A 21,999-nucleotide genomic window follows, 5' to 3' on the forward strand; every position below is an offset into this window, starting at 1 on the left:
AATCCGTATCGGTCTATCACTATATATATATATATATATATATATATACATACATACATACACACACACACATACACACTGAATTGAATTTAATCAAATAATTTCAATTTTATTCAAATTAGTTAAGCTACCCACCATTTTTACATGTACCCCCTGGGGTACAAGTAGCACTGGGTGGGAATCACTGCAAACCATATGTGCTTGACAATAGTGAAAAAAGTAAATACATTATTTAATCATGTTTGAATGATGTTTACAGAAAAAATACAATGCCCAAACAAAGTGAAAATATATTTATTCATGATCCATTTTAGGGGTCTAAGTGCCACAGACTGAGGGCAGTACAAAATAATGCATTGATGGTTTTGGTCTTTCCATGGGATTTGTTGACAATAAGAAAAATGTAGACTAATAAGTAAGATGTATCTATCAAGCACTTTTCAAATCAGCAGTTCCAAAGTGCTTCACAGTTAATAAAAAACACTAAAAGCATTTGAAAAAAAAACAGCAAAGTAAAAACAATTATAAAAGGAGGACAGGACCACTTAACATAAAAACCACTATAAAACCCAAAAAACAATGCATGAAATACTAAAAAAAAACAAGAACGTATAGTAGTTTACCCACAAGAACAACCAGACAGCTGTAATCCTTTAAAATGAGGACTTAACAGTCTCGAAAAGTAAGAGTCTCTCTACAATTTTCTCCAGACCTGTCAAAACTCAATGAAAAAGCTGTTCTACGTAGTTTTCTTGATCAATAAGAAGTCAATCTCAGGTTAATAGCTCAGCCCTCCACTAATGAACAGAAGCTATCCAGATCTCTAACCACGAGCCACAGTTAAATCCAATAACATATTTTCTCTGACATAAAGTCGTTTCTCTCGTGGTACTGGCATTGCCATGGCTGGCGTGATTGACAGGGTTACTCACATGTCAATAGTAGCGATTTAGTGTGTGTGTGTGTGTGCATTCGTATGTGTATTCGTGTGTGTGTACAGAGTCCATTTCCTCTGAGGCGAAGTCTATTCATACCTTCCCATTGATTCATTGATCCATTGATTTGCCTGCTAAAAGCTAATGATGTAAGTAAGTGACTCTTTCAATTTGCGAGGGGCGGTATACTGGAGGCATGCAGGCTTCATTCCAAAGACAACAGCACATAGATCCTCAGCTGTATGTGCTGGCACCGAGACAAGAACAAAGTACATATTGAAATATCCGGATATATATATAAAATATCTTTTTCGTCTACTCATACTGTGTGCTTTAATTGAGATTTTCAAGATCACATTTGGACATTTCTTTGACAGAACAGGCATCACTTTGGCACCTCTGGGGTGGTTTTGAACTGATTAAGTGACCATACTGACAAGTGACCTTGGTATCTAAGTGGAACGACAAGGCTACTCCCAGACAGACGTCCTCACATCAGTATGGGTGCATTTTGTGATGCCCTGCCCTCTGTTCTCCCTGCAGCTGCTTATCTGTCTGGTCTCCCCCTCATTTTCCTTTGCTTTTAGATGCCTGCCTGCTCAGACTCACAAAAGTCTGTTCTTTTTCTCAATTTGCATTCATGTACTTCCTCAGTGCAGTATGTAATGGACAGACCACTTCTGAATCCAATGAATACCAAAGATAGAAAACAGGCAAAAAAGTTAACTAAAAATAATTTGAATGTTAGCTTGACCGACAAGAAGAACGAACAAGAAGCCCCAAGTTAATTGATGCACAAGGTCAGAACTTATTGGATATTGGTCCGTACGGCTTTGTCTTGACTCACCTGTGCCGAGTTATCCAGCATCTCTCTGAGTGCCTCATAGGAGATCTCATCACCAGTCTGGTTCTGTAGATAAGAGTTTACAGACCTCAAAAGGTTCAACACCACTGGACGGCCTGGAAAGTACTGCAGAGCAAAACAGAAATATGTGTTCAAGACCCCCTTCAGACATATATAATACATATTTTGCTTACAACAAAAATAGACAGCATTACACCAGTACTTGCATCCCTGCACTCGCTACCTGTCAAATACAGGATTAATTTTAAGGTTCTTTTATTTGTTTTTAAAGCCACACACACGCAGGCACCCCTGTACACCTCAAAGCTTCTCTGCAGCTCCAGGCCTCTCAGATCCTCAGGGAGGCAGTTTAACTGTTCCACGTTCCTCTTCCACTCCTACTTCACTGTACATCACATTTAAGTTGCATACTGGACCAGGAATGACCTCCAAATTATTTGTTATGTCAGCACCCGCCCCTTAAAATCATATTTTCAATGAGCACAGAGAAAATGTCCACTATCAGCAGATGAATGTGAAAACATCCTTCTGTGTCAAAAACATACATCCTTTTGCACAGTGAAGCTCAAACATCCGACTGCAGGAACATTTTTGAGTGGCGAGAAGTCCATCACATTTCCCAAGGAATCAAAGTGATTCAGTCAGTCTACAGACTGCTTGTTTTATTCAACCATTCAATTAACTATCATAGAAGACTAGAAAAAACAGTGTGTATTTACATTAGAGAAGAAATCTGTCAACTCATAAATTGATTAGTCAGCTAATTGTTTTAGCTCTAAGTGCAAGTATAGTTTATTAAGAAGGAACCAAAAAATCCTTCAGATTGATTCATTCATAATGAATCTTCACTGATAAAGTATAGTTTATAGAATATAACAAGTTAGTCTTACAGCTTTGGCATTAGGTGTATGTTTTATTCATCACATGGAAATTCAAATGAACAGTTTCGATTACATAATAGCTTTAAAATATAGATTGTGCTAATGTCTTTATTTATATATCTCCCATCTATAAAAGCTTTATGACCATGTTGTATTCCCACTCCACACTCGTTTGCCTGAAACGAACTGTTCAAATCAACATCTTAGCCATTTAGCATCATTTTTGTTCTACAAATACAGACAATGTACTATGAGGAAATGTAATGTCTAGATGATCAGTGGCTAACTCATCCTTATAGCCTCATTAATGTTTTGCACAAAATGTACATGCTGCACAAAAGTTGCAGTTTGAGTGTTTTTCCTTCCTTCTCAGCACCTTTAAAGAAACTAAATGGGCCAGCAGCCGAGCTTAAGCCTCTGCCTTCATTAAGATCCATTTCCTAAGCCACTAACAACCACTTAGCCACTGTCTACTCAGTGCGTTCTCCTGCTGTGTGTTTACATCTTTTCAAACTACCATGGTAACAACCAAAACTGAAAGGAAACATGATACTGTAACTAGCACAGGCAGATATGTGAAGAGAAAGAGGAAATCCGACTGATGGGTGTCTGAGACCAGTGATGACAGAGTGAGGACAGACACAGACAAACGTGTCTTCACACATACGATACTGACAATAGAAACAGCTGATGTCTTGAATGTTCAGACAGTAAAAGAGAGGAAAGCACTTAAATAAACGTCAGCTAAATGTGCTTCCTATTCTTACTGTAAGCCTCGTTGTGGAACAGTTTGTGATAATAGTCCTGTTTCCCAGAAATAGACGCAGCAAAGGATCACGTTTTTTCCAAGACTTAAACAACAGACAAATAGACTACCTCCATGGTAACTTTCGTTTAGTTTAGTCAGTAATGGTTACTATTTTCATTATTGATCGGCTGATTATTTATTTCATGTATGACAAATAATAATTGTTGCTTTTTGTGGTTATACACATTTGAGTCTTTTTTATGAATGAGGTACAACAGAACAGAATGAGGTAAAAACGTCACTCAACTTTTGAATCATAGTTACTGTCAATGTGCACAGGGACTAAATATCTCTACAAAGTTATATAGGATGCGAGAGAGAACAAATACAAGAAAAACAGAGAAAGCAGAAGACAGAGCGAGCTAGCGTCATCCAACATGCAGACCTTTGATTTGCATGGCTGGTTCTTTTTCATTTGGCCTCCACCATTTGTTCAACTAAATACACCTGCACACACACAAGCCTTTCAGTACATGGCTCAGTCGTCTATTCATCACCCTCTAACAGGATCTGTGTGTTACACCCTGAGCACTTAACCAGACCCCCAGTGATTTCCTTAAACCTCCTTGTCCAAGGCTAACAGAGTCCTGCTCTATGCTGTGTCCTTCCCTCTGCACCAGAGCACTCTTCATGCAGCACCTTTCACCTTTCATCAGGTTGGCAGAAAACTGTGCGGCTGTGTGTAAAAAGCTGAATTTCAAAATATTGGTTAGTACAGGGCCATTAAAGTTGTTGCATGCATGTGTTATGATTTTACTTTTTGTGTGTGATGAGCGTCCATGCACACACACACAAACTAAAGGAGGGCTGTAAAGAGCAGACAAAGGCCTCTGATGTGTGCTGCTCACTGCTGGGAAAGTGATATAATAGGTTTAGGGATGCCAACCAGTCAGAAAAGCTCATTAAACAGGCATATGAATTTAACCAGAAGAGAAAACGCAGGTGTTTCCCACTAATGGGCTTAACTCAGCATCACCAAAGCAACACTATTCATGAGCACTATGCGTCGGGTGATCACCTAAAAAGTCAAATGGTCACCATGTTCAACTTTTGTACAAAGAATATTTATTAGTCAGAGTCATCACCATTTGTCTTATTTTATATTGATTTCTCTTTTTCTCAGACTCCCTGGCCTTGATCATTGATGGTGCACAATGTCAATCAGTATGCCAATTATATTTCACAGATATGTTGATGAATTGTGTGCCAAAACAGTGACAGGTACTGAAAGAAAGACGTGCCAAGTGATTCTTCTCAGACAATAGTGGGACAGTTTTCATTTCGTCGGATGAACTTAACAGAATTTAACCAAAAATGAAACAGTAAATAAGCTTAAAAAGGTTGTACCAAAATCAACACTACCCTTTTTCTAAATTTAACATGTACTTAAAGCATCTCATTCATGAATACTCACTCTTGGAAACAATGTAAATGTTTAGTAGTTAATTATGACGTGTTTTAGAAGATGCATCTACAACAAGCAAAAGAACAACAAATGAAGCCCTATTAGAAACTAGTATTTTTAAGACTGAAACAGCACTGGGAGAACATTGATCAACAACTGCATTCATATTATGTTCAAACTATAAACATTCTACATTTTTATCATCTCCACAAGATATCTGCCTTTACATTTTTTCTCTCCGTCTTGAGAAAAGACACACAAACACACATCCCCTCCTCTAACCCTGTATCCCTCCTGCCCCCATCCCAGTTGGACCATGACAATCCCCTTTACCCCGGCAATATGTCATCCCTGATCCGATTAGTATCAGCAGCACTTGAGAAACCACAAGCTCCTTGTGGTTAGGGTCCCGAGAGGGAGGCATCTGTTGGCTGCAACAGGGCGAACCAGGCCAGACCGGTTTAGAAGACAGGGGTGAAGCCCCTCGATAATAATCTAACTTCAATCCACCCGGGGGAAGCGTGGGAGGGGTGCTGCACACACGTGCCAGAGTGGAAACCGGGCAAACAGCAGCCTCATCTTTACACACACACACACACACACACACACACCACAAGCACACTTCTTTGGTATTATAAGCGTATGTGAACATTATGTCCTGGGCTCTGGGAAGAAGGGAGAACCCTGTGTCCCTTTAGACAAAACCCCCCTCTTAATTCTTTGTGTTATACCCACTCTGTCCCCTCTGGGCTGAAGGGCTTCTTTCAAGAAAAGCAGGATAGAGGTGTAATCCTTAAAAACCTTGCTGTAATGCTCTCATGCTTCCCAAGATCCACTTTTTTAATCCTCATATACATGTAGAGGATTCATAAATCCGGCTTCAGCCTGACAAGACAGTAAATCTAGTAATATAATGACCGGGTGCACAAAATAAATAAATAAAAAAACAACCCCCATGTTTACATGTTTGCATGAGGCAATGCAATGATGGGATGATTGTGGATAGAAAAGAAACAAACAATTCATGGAATTACAATTCTTGGACAGAAGAGAGATTTACATGAAAGTAATATATGAAGGAGATAAATACATACTCATTCACAGAGAGACTTCGTCTGTCCTTAAGATGTACACAACGATTAGTCGATTGACAGAATAGTTATTGGCAACAATTTTAATATTTAAGTGTTGATCAAGCAAAAATACCAAACATGGATGGTTCCAGCTTCTTTTTTTCCTCTTGTCTTTCATCATAGTAAACTGAATATCTTTGGGTTTTGGACTGTTAATCAGCCAAAAAAAGCAATCTTAAGATGTCTAGTTGGATTCCAGGAAATTGTTATGGGCATTTTTCACATTTCATAGGCGAAATGATTAATCAGTTAATCAAACAAATTGACTGAGCTAATGTTCGAAAATAGTAATTAGTTGCAGCCCCAACAGACATATATAATAGCGAGCATGTTATCATCCATGCAAATACACGCCCTTGTGTATGCAAATACACTTTCCACTAATCATTCTGTTTGGAAAAAAATTAAAAAGTGCGTCATGATTGAGGGAATGTGTCACCACTGTGAAGTGATGACACTGTGGTCAGGACACCGTGAGTCACTTTCACTCTAATCTAATCACATGACTCACACGGGGAGTTCAGGTGTCACATTTTTACATATTGCGTCAGTAATCAGGAAGACTGAATGGTTTAACAATGAGGCCATTTCTTTATCAATCAACAGTCATTTGAATATAGATGAAATACAACATCAGCGGAAAAGAAGTCAAGGATTCTTCTAACCTAAAAGAAATGTACTCATTAATTATGTTTGCTTCTCAAAGTACTCCAACTGGCTAAAAAGCAAGAAGTGTCATCCACTCTCCCATCATCCCAAGTCTCCTTCAATTCTACAATCTAACATCAAACATTAACTGTTGCTTACAAGCTGACTAACTGAAAGGATTCAGCCTCTTTGTAGCGAGATCGCTCAGTCAAACGACAATAAGGACTGTCACAAGTCGCGGTCAGCTGCAACAATGACGGCCTCCTCAGCTACACAAAGCCCTGCTGAGCGGCTGGTCCATTCTGGTAGGGGGACAGGCTAAAAATACCACTGGGACCTGCCGCTATTGACTAAACAAACTGGAGCTAATGGGAGGCCACAATACCCCCCTCGCCCACACACACACACACACGCAGATACACACTTGCAACAACGCCTCCCTAGAGAGTGAGATATAATCAGAGAGATTGGTGGCAGACTGGGGCAGTGAGACAGCCTGGTGCGTAGCCAATAGGGACGGGGCTAGCAGGTCAGGCCTCATCATCACAACATGTTTGCTTGGCTGGCACACTTCAGAGAGGAAGGAGAAAAAGAGGGAACGAGGGAGCATGTGAGAAAGTAACAGAAAAGGCTGTAAGAAAGCGATAAAATTGTGTATTAGATGTAAATAAAATAAATATGATAAATCAAACTAACATGATCAAATATATAAAAAGGAATGTGAATCCTTTAAAGTGAAATAGGGAAGATGGTAGAAAAAAAATGGAAAAGCAAGAGAGGAAAAGAAGGACAGTTTTAAATAAATACAAAATGGGAGGGGTGTGGGGTTGTTTTGGTTAACCACATTGGACTGGCACATTTACAAGTATTTGCAGAGAAACCAGTGTGAAACCAAAAGTAGGAATGCTGCATGGAGAGAAAGAAGAGGAGGAATAGTGGTTGGAGTATCCCTGGGAGGTTCGCTAGGAAACCCTGCGAGCGGCGAGTGGTTGGCAGCCACGCTTCAAACCCCTGAGTGCCAACATCAAGAGGGTCAACAATACCCAAGAGAGCATTTGTGCTTTCTTTCTTGTCAATTGCATCCACTTCTGCTTTCAATAATATGTGTAAGTGTGTGTGTGGCGAAAAACAAAAGTGCATTTGACAAAACAATAAATTAGGTAAATTTGCAAAAAAAAAAGTATTGGATTCTAAAGGAATAAAAATAAACATGTTATGAAGCTAAATGCTGCAAAACAACAGCACAAATCTACAGTGTGAACACATATTCTGCTGTCTCACTCTCCATCTAGAGGTGACCTGCTGTTACTACACATTTCTGTTGACTTCATTATACTCTTGGAGTACTTAAAATATGGAAGAGGGATGCTCTTTAAGGCTCATAATTTTAGTTTTCAGACCAATTTCCACTGAGAGACAAACTGATTTTTCTTAAAGAAACAAAATCAATTCAAACTGATTTTCACTTTTTTGTCCCTGTGCATCAAAAATGTGCCGTCTTCCCTGATCACCATAATTTACAGTGAACAATCCTCTGCCTCCTGATGATAGGGACAGCTAGGAAAATGTTTCTGACAATAGAAATAGTTAAGAATAAGAGCTGCTTATTATGAAACAGAGTCTTCTAAACAATTAATTAACTTAACATGTTTGCATGGCAAGTGTTATTTTTGCAATCACATATTTTACCTGGATTTGTGTTACTGAATTTGTTATCCAATTCCCACTTGGAAATAATGAGCCCTAATCAATGTATGTAGTTTTGTGTGTACTGTACACATGTGTGCAGTGCTCTCTCGGGTATCTGTACCTTCGCCAGGACAGAGATGTACTTCTTGAGAGAAATCAGCGCATCTCCTTTGATCACAGCATGAGCAGCCAGCTCCACACGCAGAGAGTAGTGCAGCGTTGACTCCAGGTCTGCCATGTAAAGCCTGGACCTGCGGGCACACAACCACACGCAAACATCATGTGTCAACAAATAATCAGAATGAACATAGATGGACAGTCTTGTGCAGTATGTGTTGTTCATACTTGTTGAAGGGTCTCCAGGGCTCCTCTGTGTTGTTGGTGTGGATGTTTATGGAGTCCGGTGGAGGCTTCCCTGACCGCACCACCCCCGGCAGCCTCTGGAGGGCGTAAGAGTAGAAAGTACGAGCCTCAATGTTGCTGAGGGAGAGAAGGACAGGTGAGACAGACCCTTAGGTCACTCAACATAAACTATATGCATGGAAGCATGTGGACACCCCTCTCCCCCCCTCTTGTCATACTCTGTTTTATATGGTCTGGGCTGGGCTCAATTAAGAGATGTCTTAATATTGCAGCATACAATGATATTTTGTGCACTTACAACCTTATGGCAACAGTTTGGTGAAAGTCCTTTTCCTGTTTCAACATGCACAAAGAGAGTTCCATAAAGAGATATTTTTCCAAGTGTGGTGTGAAAGAATTTAACCTCACCCCCATCCAACATGTTTGGGATGAACTAAAACTCAACAGACCTTCTCACCCAACATCAGTTGGACCACACTAACACGCTTGTGGCTGAAAGGGAACAAATCCCTGCAGCTAGGTTCCAAAATCTTGTATAAAGCCTTCATAGAAGAGTGGACGCTGTCATAGCAGAACATTAAAGCCCATCGTTTTAAAATGAGTTGTTCAACAATCACATGTTGGTGTAATGTTTGGCTGTCCACACACTTTTGGCCACATAATACATCTAACCCAGTTTGTTTGTCTCTAATCCTGCAAGGAACCTCATTTTTTTAATTTCAGCCTTATTGTTTCAGCAGTCCATTGCCATAAAAAATGTTTTATGACCTGTATTTTTTGTGGCCATATATTTTACACACTTACGGGAATGCATTTCAAATACTGAGCAGATGGTGCCAGAGTAGCGTGGAACTGAGAGAGAGATCGCTGATATGTGATAACCCTGCAACCGGAACCATGGCCATTAATATACTCTCTCTTTCTTTCTCTCCTCTCCCTTCCCAACCCTTCAGCCGACCTCCTCCCCTCATTGCTTCACCCCCCATTGTCAGGGGAGCAGAGAAGAGAGAGAGAGAGAGAGAGAGAGAGAGAGAGAGAGAGAGAGAGGAGAGAGAGAGAGGAGAGAGAGAGAGAGAGAGAGAGAGAGCATCGTAAAACTGGAACAGGATGGTAATAAGGAGGATGGATACTCTGGGCCCCCGCTCACTCACACCAGCCCGGGACTCAATTACACCTGCGTGTCTGGTGGGAGTGTACAGATGTGGAGGGAGAGCCATTCATCCAGCGATCCCCAGGGCCGCCGGGCAGGCAGGCATCAGGGTGGGCTGGGAGGGAATGCATTCACCTGGGACCAGCACACATTACATGCATGACGGATGTGAGACGCCCCTGCACGCGCCTCTCAACACAGACACGCAACAACAACACCAGACACACACAAACAGGCACACTCTGCTCTCCCAGGATCAATCAGACATTCAGTGATGATGGGAGGCCATCTGTCGCCGTGTGCGGCTGGGGCTTGTTTGGCAGGTGAAGCCAGAAAAGCAATGGCATTGTTTTCATGCAAGAAATTAAAAAACCTCCCCTCTGTACAGTGATGGAGATGAGGGGGGTTGGAAGGGGAGAGATGGAGGTGAATAAATAAATCAGCAATAAATCATTTCCTTTTTGCATTTGTCAACTAAAAAGAGTCCTCTTTGCATGCCAAGTTATTGAAACAGCCAAACAAAGAGGCAGAAACAGCAGATGAATTTGCAGGGTGAGGAATGATCAGAGCCGCTTTATGATAGTGAATAATGGGAGCGATTTTGATGCTCTGATCCCATTAAGAGGCCAGATGTTTAAAAGTATTCTCATGAATAGGGTTCAGATAATGAGCATGTGATGAAGGCAGCAAGCAAACTTGTTGTGTGGAACAATAGGAACCAAAGGGAAATAAACTTGGTGTTTGTATATTTTAGGTCAAGCTGTAGTACTGTAAAAAGTTTGAGATGCTATTGAGATAAATACAAAAAAAAGCTCATGTTCGCTTCACACCTTCCAATCACATCCACCCACTCAATCACTGTTGCCTCCTGCATGTCTCTATCTCTATTCTGAATGTTCCCAATAACAATGGAAAAATATTATTTCTTAAAAAGGTCCAGTGTGTAGGATTTAGTGGCATCTAGCGGTGAAGTTGCAGCTCCCAACTCCATCGTTTCACCCTCCCCTTCCAAGTGCAAATGAGAACGTGAACAGCCCTATCTATAGCCAGCGTTTGGTTTGTCCCTTCTAGGCAACTGTAGAAACATGGCTGTTCAATATGTCGGACTCCATGGAAGGCAACTTGCAGCATCTCTAGATATAAACGGCTCATTCAGGTAACAAAAACACAACAATTCTACTATTCGGTTGATTATACACTAATGAGAACATACCTATAAATATTATATTTCATTTCTCCTAATAGATCCTCCTAAATGTTATACACTGGACCTTTAAAGCTACATTATGGTTTGTTTGTTTGACTGGTGTTTGCAGACCAAGCTGAATGGAAAAACACCCACTGAACAGTAACAGAACACTTTGTCAATTCTGGGCGTCAGTGAAGTTGAATGCATTGTTACATCCTGTAGGTTGTTACTGTTTAGCCATGGTTACGATAACAGTTTGGCTTAACCACAATCTGACCTCTTCCATTTGTATGTTTACATAGTAGGTTTGTCATTTTAAGGCCTGTCCCAAACCAGCTAGCGTGTAAAGTAAGTGCACAATAAAACCTTCAGACAGCGAGTCTGTACCGCCACCGCCATCCTCCTGTGCCTCTTATTAGCAGTTCAATACCAAAGAACAGAGGAAACACTGTATAAATTCAAGGTCTGTCTTTCCACTTGCAAATATTATTTTGGATGTGCACATATGTGAAAATACCTGAGTGTGTAGGGCATTTAAATAAAAGGAAGTTACACTTTGTCCTAAACTTATTTTAATCAGTTAATTCATTAAAGACACACAGCATCAGTTTAAAATAATGCAATGTGTCTCACAGTTTACCTGCTACTTTATACCCCACCCCCTTAATGTAGACTGCCTCCCCCACACCTGTGTGACTTTACACTCTATAGTGAAGGGCTAATGAGTAGGGATGTGTTTGAGAAACAACGTTAATGCAAACCATCCTTGTAATGTGTCTAAAAAAACAACTGTTTCATGTATCAAGTGTTGTAACAGCTAATGCCTGAAATATAAACACACAACATCCTTTAGCAGGAACCAACCGGAGCGTTTGGACAAGCAGCTTTTCATGAACTTGTGTAACAAACCCTTATTTTCTTATATTACAATTAGCGATACAATATACAGATATAATTAAAATGTAGAAAATGACTATCATTATCATTATCATCATAAATCTGTAAACTACACAATACATTGTGGCTGTTTTCTTTTTTATTTTACCTTTAAGAGGTAAAGTGCAAGCTGATAATACTGTTATTATGAATTGCACAGCCCTGTGTTAGGCAGTGGCAGTTAAAGACTGCACAGGTACTCACACATTGAGCCTGGTGAAGTTGCCTCCAGGATAGTAAAGATAGCAGGATGGAAACTCAGTTACTCCCAGTTTGGTTACCAGACCTTCCTCAGTGTTCAGGACTCTTCGCACTGCAACGTTCTCAAACTGTAACAGGTCCAGAGTTACCTGAAGAACACACCCACACACACATATAGGAGTTAAACGTAGTCATGTTATATTTCAACATATTAACTTAGTATATGTCATTTATATCTGTGAGGTCCAGTAATTTTTTAACCAAACTTTACACAATTTTATACTGACAACAAATGTTCCCTTTCTGGTTCAAGTTGTTAAGTCAGCCATAGTACAGTATTAAGAATGTCTCTTCTTCTGCACAAATAAAAGAAATCATATTCAATACACAGCTCAAGTTGTCGTGGATATGAGTTGTTACCTCTCGGCCGACATAGGATTTAGCGTCCTCGAAGATCAGAGCCAGGTGTTGAACATTGTTGGTCTCGAAGAAGCTGTCAATCTCTGCTTGGCTGTAGAGAGGACCAGAAGAAAACACATAAGACCGAAACATACATACAACATAAATACGGGTTACACTAAGCCTCGAAGAAACTCCAAACATCACCAATACATTTTAAAAGGGATCAGCTATTAATCAAGTAGAAAAAAATTCTAAAAGGGAAGGGAAGAGAAAAAGGGAAAATTATAAGATTTACTTGAGAAAGCTTTATTTAATTTGGATAGGCATTTTTACTGATTTTGTTTAGTTGTCTTGGATCAACTTTATCCTCGCACCACACTATTTTATATCAAAAGCCCACGATCATACACATTAAAACTGTACTTCAGTGAGATATATTATTTTTTTAGAAAAGAAGAGTTGAAATTAGGAATATCTGTTGTGAAGCAAGAAAGCATGATGGGTCAAATTCACGAGAGATGGTACGTCCCCTTTAAAGTTAAAAAGAGAAATAGCATTGACTTCCTGTGTCATTTTCTTGCATCACCACTGTAATAAGCTGCACGGACTGTATGTCTGAATACAGTTGTGTTTGCAGAGCCAGATGGCCTGAAGAAGACTCTTCTTAGTGGAAACATGGCCCATCAGTGCCTCACATTTTCTTCTTCTCAATCTTATAGACTGACTGAGTAAACTGAGTAATCATTGCTTTATTTCTATTCTAACAGTGCAGATGAGGTCAGATAAAATGTTGCAACATGTTGGAAATATGGGTTTCTACAGCAACAAAAGCACAAGCCTGAAACAACGGATAGAAGAAATACTGCAGCTAATGGGAATATAATTCACACAACTGTGGGATTATATGAACAAAAAGAAACCTCAGCTCAGCACAAAGTGTGAGAAAAAATATGGATTCACTTAGATTTAGTCTTGGGATGGGAATCGAGAACCAGTTCCAGTTGAGAACTAGTTAGAATCGTATTTCAATAAGTTTATCAATTCCTTTAATAAATGCAAGCATGTTTTTTCACGACGTCCTGTGTAGACCAACGTTTTCCAATTGATCAGAAATCAATAAGGAAGGAATCAAACTGATAAAATCTTATCAATTTCTATCCCTAATTTTGTTTAAAAATTGATGAATGGACATAAAGTTCACAGCTTCCTACTATGCAACACAACTGCAAAAGCGTTAACATTGTAAAATATACATATTTTAATGAAGTCCATGTCATCAGTAGAGCAGACAGATCATAAACAGAGGGAATTCTGTTTAAATTCCTACAGTGAAAATGTGTGTGTGTGTGTGTGTGTGTGTGTTTACCTGGTAGGCTCCAGTGGGGGGCAGGCGGGGGGCCAGGGATCTTCATGGGCTTCAAGTGTGTCTATGATCTTGTGACGGAGCCCCCGAACATCACGAGGGAAAGCTGGAAGATCATCAAAAACAATTATCATTCACTAAAAAAAAAAACACTAATGACCACTTGAGCATGTATACAAACAACTCCCAAGATAACTGCAGTATTACAAATGTGACTAAAGTGAGCCAAACTAAAGCATAAAATACCTGGCAAAAGGTTGATAATCAGTTTAATTTTAATCTGATGACACTATGATCAGTATGCATATTCCTACTCTGACATGATGCCTGTTGAAACGTCTTTATGAGAGACAATTTGTTTTTATTGGCCTGAACTGCGTCCGTGTGTGCAGTCGTACCTTTAAAAGTTAGCTCTTCAGAATCATCCTTGGAATAAGCATGGAAGAACTGTAAAGTGAAAAGAGAGAGCGGGTTTAGGTTGCGCAGGAAGCAGATAGAAATAGAGAAGTGCGATCAGATGAGACGGCCCTCACACGACCGTGAGAGAAGCAAAGTGATGTTGTGTAATGTTTGGTGGGGGTATGGGTGGGGAGGGGGGTGACTTTCCCCTCTGCCCGCCTTGACCCTTAAATCCTTCCTGGTTAAAATGAGTCGCAGATGTTAAAGCTCCATTGTGTGTTCAAACAGAAGGAGCTCTTTGTTTCATTGGATTTCACTGGATGACAGAGAGGAGATACATGGACTGAGGGCGGTCTTAAACACACACACACTACTGCTGACAAGTCAGATAGGCTACAAATACAAATGCAGATGTTTCAAGCTTGGGCGTTTCTGCAGCGCGGCTGCAAAAGTTAACTGGGAATAAACTGTTGCATCTGCAGTATCTTACACAATGTGTCACATTGAAAAGGACATCCAAACACGTTTAAATGCACAAAATGACAGTGAATGATGATAATAATGATAATACTATCACTGAGACAAGGAGGAAAGCCCCTTGTTGACGGAATAATAACTTTCCAACATGGATCCTACAGAAGTTACTAGTTTGAAGTTATTTTTGTTTATAGAATCAACATATTATATTTTAGAAAATACAGAAAACAGGAATTTTAGTGTTTATTTATTATGGCTTAGGAAATATAAAAAACATCCAAATCCATTTAAGAAATGATCACTAGTTAACTAAAACACACTAATAGACAGGATAAAGCCTGCTCACTACAAATGAAATGTAACTCTGGTTTACCAAATACTTCTGTGAAGTAGCTGCAAGTAGAAGTGTTTTGTTCCCACACATGCTTATGCACATTCTACACTACGTGCTAATTAAAATCAAACATACAGTTTGAGTGTTGAAAAAGGGGAAGCTCGTGGACATGTTCACGATAAACTGTGAACATTCATTTAATAGTCAGTTCAGAAAATGTAGCATGTAGCTAAAGGGACAAGAAATGGGATGTATCTTAATCCAGTCTGGTGTAGTTCTAATGTATTATTTTCTCTAATAGTAATATTTATATTTCCCTGTGAATCATATTGTTATAATAATAATAATAAGTATTTGAATAATTAACAATACTATAAAATTAGTTAAAATAAGACAAGCAAACATGATTATCGTATCCTATAGTATGTTGGCCAGTGTGTGAACAGTATATATTCTGTATAATACCTTTATCGTGGGATACCCTGTGATGCCGAACCTCACGCAGACCTTCCTGTTCTCCTCTGCTGAACAGTCGATAGCTGCCAGGTCCACAGCTGGCTTCCACTCTACAGAACGGACATCAAATAGAGGGAGAGAGACACAGTAAATATTTAGTGTACCTTCTACTGACACTGGACGGGGTCCCAAGTTGTCCTTCTGCCATGTTTGCTAGTTTGCACTTCAGTATATGAATAAAGAGACAGTATGTGCACCAGTATTGTGAGGAAAGAAAATAATCCTGTACAGTAAATCCTTACTTTGTCCACTCACACTTCTATCTATTGAGAATTCCCATGATAGCTGCATGTAATCCTAATTTGTCTTGTCTTGACTTGATTAAATATCAACTGGATGACCCTCCTAACTCTGAAGCAGAGGCGCCTGACAGCATGCCAAGAGACTGACTCTGTGTGTGTGTGTGTGTGTGTGAGAGTGAGAGAGAGAGAGAGTGAAACACAGGACTGAAATACCCCATGACTGTGTCAGGCCTCCTGCCATCATCAGAAACTTTGCCCTTGACTATCATCCTAATTATGTTTATTCTCGTGGCCCTGTTATGCTTCTTTTGGCTCATGAGCCACAGACACAGTTGGGAGGATGAGATGCCACAGTGCTGAGCAGAAAATAAAAAAAGACATTCAATTAGATCACATGCTCTAATTAACAGATAGAAACAACAGCGTGCTGCTTTCACAGTCAACATGCAGATGATAAGAAAAATACAATATGTAACCTTGGCAACATTAAAGCTAGAGAAGCACATTAATTACAGGCTATTCAACTGGTTTATAATGTGCATAACTACAAACAATACAGAGTAAATTAGGACTAATACTCTAACTTCATTGTAAACAGCTGCAGCTACGTGACTTGCAGCATGTCCGTACCAACCTTTAATGTCTCTGGCCAGACTTTTGTAAACCGGAGAAAAGGCGACACAGTGTCCGCACCACGAAGCGTAAAACTCGGCCACTATAGCAGCTGTGGAGTTCACCAACACCGAGTCCACATTATCCGGAGTTAACAGGATGACTTGGTCAGAAGCGGAGTAGAGTCCAGCCTCCGCGACAGGAGGAAAAACGAGACACAAACACAACCAAACCGCAAAAGTCGCTGTCCGTCTGGGATATATGTGTATTTCTCCCGTAAACCGAGACGTGGCACGGCCGCAGCGCCGCGCCATCTTCCCCGTCCGAGCTGCCTCCGCGAACCGTCGGTCTGTCGGAGTTTCCTCCTCCAGAAAACTTCTCACAACTTTTTCTCCCTCTCCTTTTTCCTGAGCACTGGGTCCTCCCCCTGTCCTGCAGCCTCATAAAATCACCACTCATAATAAAGTAACACCCCCCCTCCTCTTCCTCTGATATGAATATTTGGTAGGTTGATAGGCAGACAGATTTTTGCTCCTACGTGGCTCTCATACAGGAAATAACCGTTTAATGAATATTAATATTATTTAGACTTAAGTTATTTAACATGAAAACTAGTTGAGCGTAAAAAGTTAACCATGAGTTTGAGTGAAAAAAATAAAAATAAAAAATAATAATATATATATGTGTGTATATATATATATATATATATATGTGTATATATACATACATATATATATACACACATATATATATATATATAACTTTATTAAAGGTCCACTTACTGTGTTTTTTGGGGTCTTCCTCAGAGGATGGAGTTTACAGTAGCAGTTATAGTCATGTCTTCAGTCCTGTGTTAAAAGACCTGTCAACCAGCCAGGATGTTTAGAAATACTGAGGTGATGAGTTCAAATTCCTCCAGCACAACACCCACCTGACACATACAGGGGTATTTCTGTGTATTAAACCCCCCACAAATTCCACAAATGTTATTTAGTATTTTGAACATAATATTTTGTTATGCGTAAAAATATTTTAAGGTTTATTAATAAATATAAGCCATGTGCAATATGTGTGTATTCAGCATCCTCAGTAGTTGCTTACAACCCTGCAGTCAGTTTAAGAGTAAAAACCTTTAATCCTATTGCACTTTAAAATTGTAACCTACCGTTTTCTTTCTACAAACATTTGTATACATCAAGTATAGTGCTGTTAATGTGAGCTGACACACTGTCAAACTCTCACACAACCACATCCAAACACAAAATACTAGATTTATAAACCTGCCTTCAGTCACAAACCTAAACATCAGAGATTTGTTGAGTGCTGCAACAACACTGTCAGGTAGCTTCTGCAGACAAACCAAGAACACACTCACAGTCAGCATTCCTTTACAAACAGTGAAAGCTTTATTTACAATTTCATTTAGTTAACAAATATATACTATGCACATATTTGCAAAGTAAACCGTGTTTATTTTACAACAATCATTTAGGTTACAGTAACAGTGGGTCAGATTGGCTAGACAGTATATTTACACCCATAAAAGAATTGTACAAGTCCTCGAGTGCACTCGGCGCGCACTCACAGCACATTATTATAAATATTCATAAACATTTCAAAAGATGGAACGGGAAATCTATTCTGACTGGGTTCATTTGATAATCAAATCTTCTGTTCCAATTCAGTAATTCAGATCAACTCTACCCTTCACCCAACAGCTCCGAGCTTCCTGAAGGTTCATTTACTCCACAGACGACAGCCAAAGTCGAAGCCGTTTGGTCCACACATATAAAACAATGCATAAGACCAAGTACTGCATAGTTACAGAGGGGAACTTCCTCCCACATACAATCAATTCAAGAGGACAATCCTTAAGAGTTCGCAATAAAGCCTTGCAGAAAGTGTTTTTAAGGTTACTAATCGTGTCACCAGTACAGTTACATATGCCTACAGACCAGACATACAAGTCATACAGCATTGGAGAGGGTGGTGTCAAATATTTTTGGTCTTTTTTCTACATTATATAATTTACAGTTTGAACATACATACACCTTAAGCAACTCCTAAAACACTGAAGGTAGAAAAAAAAGACCAAGTACTCAGTTTAAGGTCACTTTAGCTCCAAACAGTCAGAGAAAGTTAACAAGCTCTGTCACACGTGACACAATGACTTGTACACTGTTTTTCAGATTAAAGCAGCACTGACAGTAAGGACCAAAGTAAGCCCTTGGATACAGTCCTACGTGCTCAGTCAGCACTATGACTGCCACTGTCTGTGGGAGTGTGTGTGGTGTGTCCACAAACTGGTTCCTGATACAGTTTATCAATAAAATTACTCAACTGTGTCTATATGCATGGATGCAAGGGTGCCATGGACAAGAAGCAGGTGACATTTTAAACTCACTCAACAATTATTACCAACATTTTCTCAGGCGGAGGCACAGGGAAGTGTGAAGGTTTAAAAAACAAAAAATAAAACGTTCTCAACTATACTTGGATACAGAAAGATTGATAAGGCAGAAACTGAAGTACCGCCAAACCAGTTAGAAGGAAGAGCAGTCATTTAAGGGTCATTTACAAAATGGTAGTATACAGCAGTTGAAAGAGACATTCAAAGAAAATAGGTCCAAAGGATGTTGAGACATCAACAAAGTGAAAGACAACTCAACATAAAGAGGCACTTGAACTGAATGCTGAGAAAGACCTCTGTCTAAACAAATCACCAAGCTACATTCTGATGGCTGGTTTGAACTTGCTGATTGCTGTAAAGCCAAATGTTTCACAGGAGCAAGTGGAGCATATAACCATGCTGCTACAAGACTATATGGTTGTTTTTTGTTTTACTTTTGGGGTAAATGTTCAGCGAGCAACCTTTACCAGGGCAACTGATAAAGACACAAGACAACCACAGGCGTTTTCTCAGGTCATTGAAAGTAAACAAACTGTAGGGTAAGTAAGGCTCGAATCCAGCATTTCAGTACTGTCCTATGATGTGATTCAAGTCAGGCCTACTGCTAGTCTTCTGTGTCCCACTTGTATACTATATACTCTATAGTCTGTGTTTTTAGTATGTAGTGTATTAACACTCAAATTACCTAATGAAATAATAAAAAATAAAAAATAATAGCATGGATACTAAAAGTACGCGCATTTTGAACATGGTGTTGTTTGTTCTTCAAAGCTAACGCTAACACAAAAAAAGTGAAAAACTAAGTTGAAAAAACCTCAGTTACAGCACAGAAAAAGGTAATAAACTGCAAATTGTTGGAGAAACATTTTCTCTCCTTGCTGTGTGAGAAGTTTTCAAACTGTTAGTAAGGAGGGTGTATGTCTAAAAATACTAACATATAGTACAAAAGTGGGTCACAGTGATTGTGTTGACCAGCTGGACAGCTGTGGCCACAATTAGTCACTTTCAATTAACTAGCAACACTAAAACATTTAAATATTAAAAGTTTTCCCCCCATGTTCTTTTTCTTGTTTCAATAGCATTCTTTAAACGTCCTACATAATATATTGCCATGTTCACATTCACATTTCTGTTTTGTGCTTTTTACAATTTCATTAGATGTTAAAAATCTGTTCTCTTTACGTAAGATCATTTACAATTCAAAATGTTCCTTACTCCTCGAATCAAACATTTTCACACAATAAATAATATAATTATGGAGGCAAAATGTTTCATACAATATCTGATCTCAGCCACAGTACAGTCTTACTATATTTGATCAGTGACAAATGTAAATTGTTTTACCTCTCCTCCAGCACATTGGATTTGAAATCCAACAATAATTATAGAGTTGAAGGGTGTTTTAGGGTGTTCATATCCATATTGAGTGAACATTTATGGATTTTTCCCCCTAAACATAAGTCTCCCAATTTTAAGATAATGCAGCCATAAGAAAATGATGTTAAAATAAAGCCAAAGCAAACAATTGAGCGTGTCTTGTGCTTTCTAAAGACCAAAGTGCAGGCAAAAGTCCTGGAAACAAGTAAGAGGTGAAGATGGCTGCACTGTCTGCTGTTTCTGTGGGTCAGACTTCAACTAGGTTTTCATTTAAGGCAGGCTTACAGACCCCTACAATATGAGGGGTGATTACCCTTAAATTAAAGCTAAAAGTTTAACCACATAGTCATTGTTTAATTTCGATGTGCTGGATTACAAAAGCCAACACAATAATGTGTCACTGTCAAATCACTTATGGACTACACTGTGTATTCTTTATCTGCTACTCTATTACAATTTGTGAATCCATATATATTTACTTTGAGATTCAATACAAAATATAACAACCTGCTTTTGTTCCAGGTGGATTTTATATTACCATCCCATGTGGAACAATCAACTTAGCAGCATTAATCGACTTTAAATGCACAGTCCATCCTATCAAAACATCTACTCATTCTCCAACTGGCATTTACAAAGGGACCAGTCCAGGAGGTGAGAACTGAGACTAGATGGTGTTACCGTTTAAGAAGGCTGGATTGATCAAGAGGCGTTGTGTGTGTAGAACAAATTATATAACCACTATAGTTAGCTGACGCAAATTCAGCAAATGAATGTCACAGAAATAAGTAGGAGCTGTTAAACTGAGAGGTAATGCTGGGACCGAAGGCATCTGAGGGTTGCTGTTGGCACATCAGCTGGTGGAAGACCGAGCGGCGGTAGGTTGGCTGGAGTTCACTGGGGTGAGGAAAGGCTAGGATTGAGCTAGAGGTTGTACTTTAAAATTTAAGCAGGAAAGCTGTCAGGAGAGGGTGTCTCTTTTGGCCCTCTTATCATAGATTAGTGTCAGTACATTTGCTGTGTCCTTCAGTAAAGCATCGAAGATGCTGTCTGCCAGCTGCATCTTGACAAACAGCTCATCCTCGTCATAGTTGACCCACTGGGCCTCCTCCTCATGGAGTTCCTGAACCTGAGAGATAAACAGGGTCAAACTGATGTCCTTTAAAATCAAGTCCAAAACCCCCGAGACATTTAATTTGTGGCCTACCAGTATGTGATCCACTCTGTCCCGCTTCTTTCTGCCAAATTTGAGCATCTTCTGCCAGTCAGTCTTCTGGCTCTGATCTTTTGTCAGACCGTACAGTTTCAGTACTTCTCCGGTGATGTATTCCTGGTGCACAATGTAAAAAAAAAAAAAGCATGCGCATATCCAGTGGGTAAGAAGCATGGAATTCCAATATTTTGACCCTGAATTTTTTAACTGTACATACAGACAAAAAAAACACTTTAGTAAGCTGCACTCATAAAAATAATAACCAAGTTTAATTAACAAAGTTAGATTGTAAAGTTTGTTTATTCTAACTGCTATAACAGTTGAAGGTCCAACTATATACTAAAACCCTGGCTGTCTTTAGGGTAAAGCAGTTAGAATTTTAAAATATAAATATAGTAGCAATCAGCAAACAGTAAGGGTAAGGTTGGTGTGTTTCAGACATTAATGTAGC

At 39.4% G+C, this 21,999-nt stretch overlaps 2 protein-coding genes across 6 annotated transcripts in view; both read right to left on the reverse strand.

Moving 5' to 3' along the window:
- Positions 1-17,036, reverse strand: part of qsox1 (quiescin Q6 sulfhydryl oxidase 1) — a 27,272-nt gene extending 10,236 nt beyond the window's left edge. Inside the window, exons 1-9 of the mRNA XM_035653770.1 lie at positions 16,571-17,036; positions 15,644-15,744; positions 14,367-14,415; positions 13,972-14,074; positions 12,624-12,714; positions 12,207-12,352; positions 8,710-8,844; positions 8,486-8,615; positions 1,783-1,905 (exon numbers count right to left, since the gene is read on the reverse strand). Of these exons, the coding sequence (XP_035509663.1) occupies positions 1,783-1,905; positions 8,486-8,615; positions 8,710-8,844; positions 12,207-12,352; positions 12,624-12,714; positions 13,972-14,074; positions 14,367-14,415; positions 15,644-15,744; positions 16,571-16,862 (1,170 nt within the window). The 5' untranslated portion in view covers positions 16,863-17,036. The remainder of the gene's footprint in view (positions 1-1,782; positions 1,906-8,485; positions 8,616-8,709; positions 8,845-12,206; positions 12,353-12,623; positions 12,715-13,971; positions 14,075-14,366; positions 14,416-15,643; positions 15,745-16,570) is intronic.
- Positions 17,037-17,931: 895 nt separating this feature from the next.
- Positions 17,932-21,999, reverse strand: part of cep350 (centrosomal protein 350) — a 33,072-nt gene continuing 29,004 nt past the window's right edge. For all 5 annotated transcript variants that reach the window (XM_035654163.1, XM_035654158.1, XM_035654162.1 and 2 more), the window contains 2 exons: positions 21,543-21,665; positions 17,932-21,464 (listed from right to left, as the gene is read on the reverse strand). In XM_035654163.1, coding sequence (XP_035510056.1) covers positions 21,297-21,464; positions 21,543-21,665 — 291 coding nt within the window. In that variant the 3' untranslated portion in view covers positions 17,932-21,296. The remainder of the gene's footprint in view (positions 21,465-21,542; positions 21,666-21,999) is intronic.

The sequence above is a fragment of the Morone saxatilis genome, unplaced genomic scaffold (genome assembly GCF_004916995.1).
Source record: "Morone saxatilis isolate NCDOM2014 unplaced genomic scaffold, NCSU_SB_2.0 Contig12, whole genome shotgun sequence".
Taxonomy (NCBI): Eukaryota; Metazoa; Chordata; class Actinopteri; family Moronidae; genus Morone; species Morone saxatilis.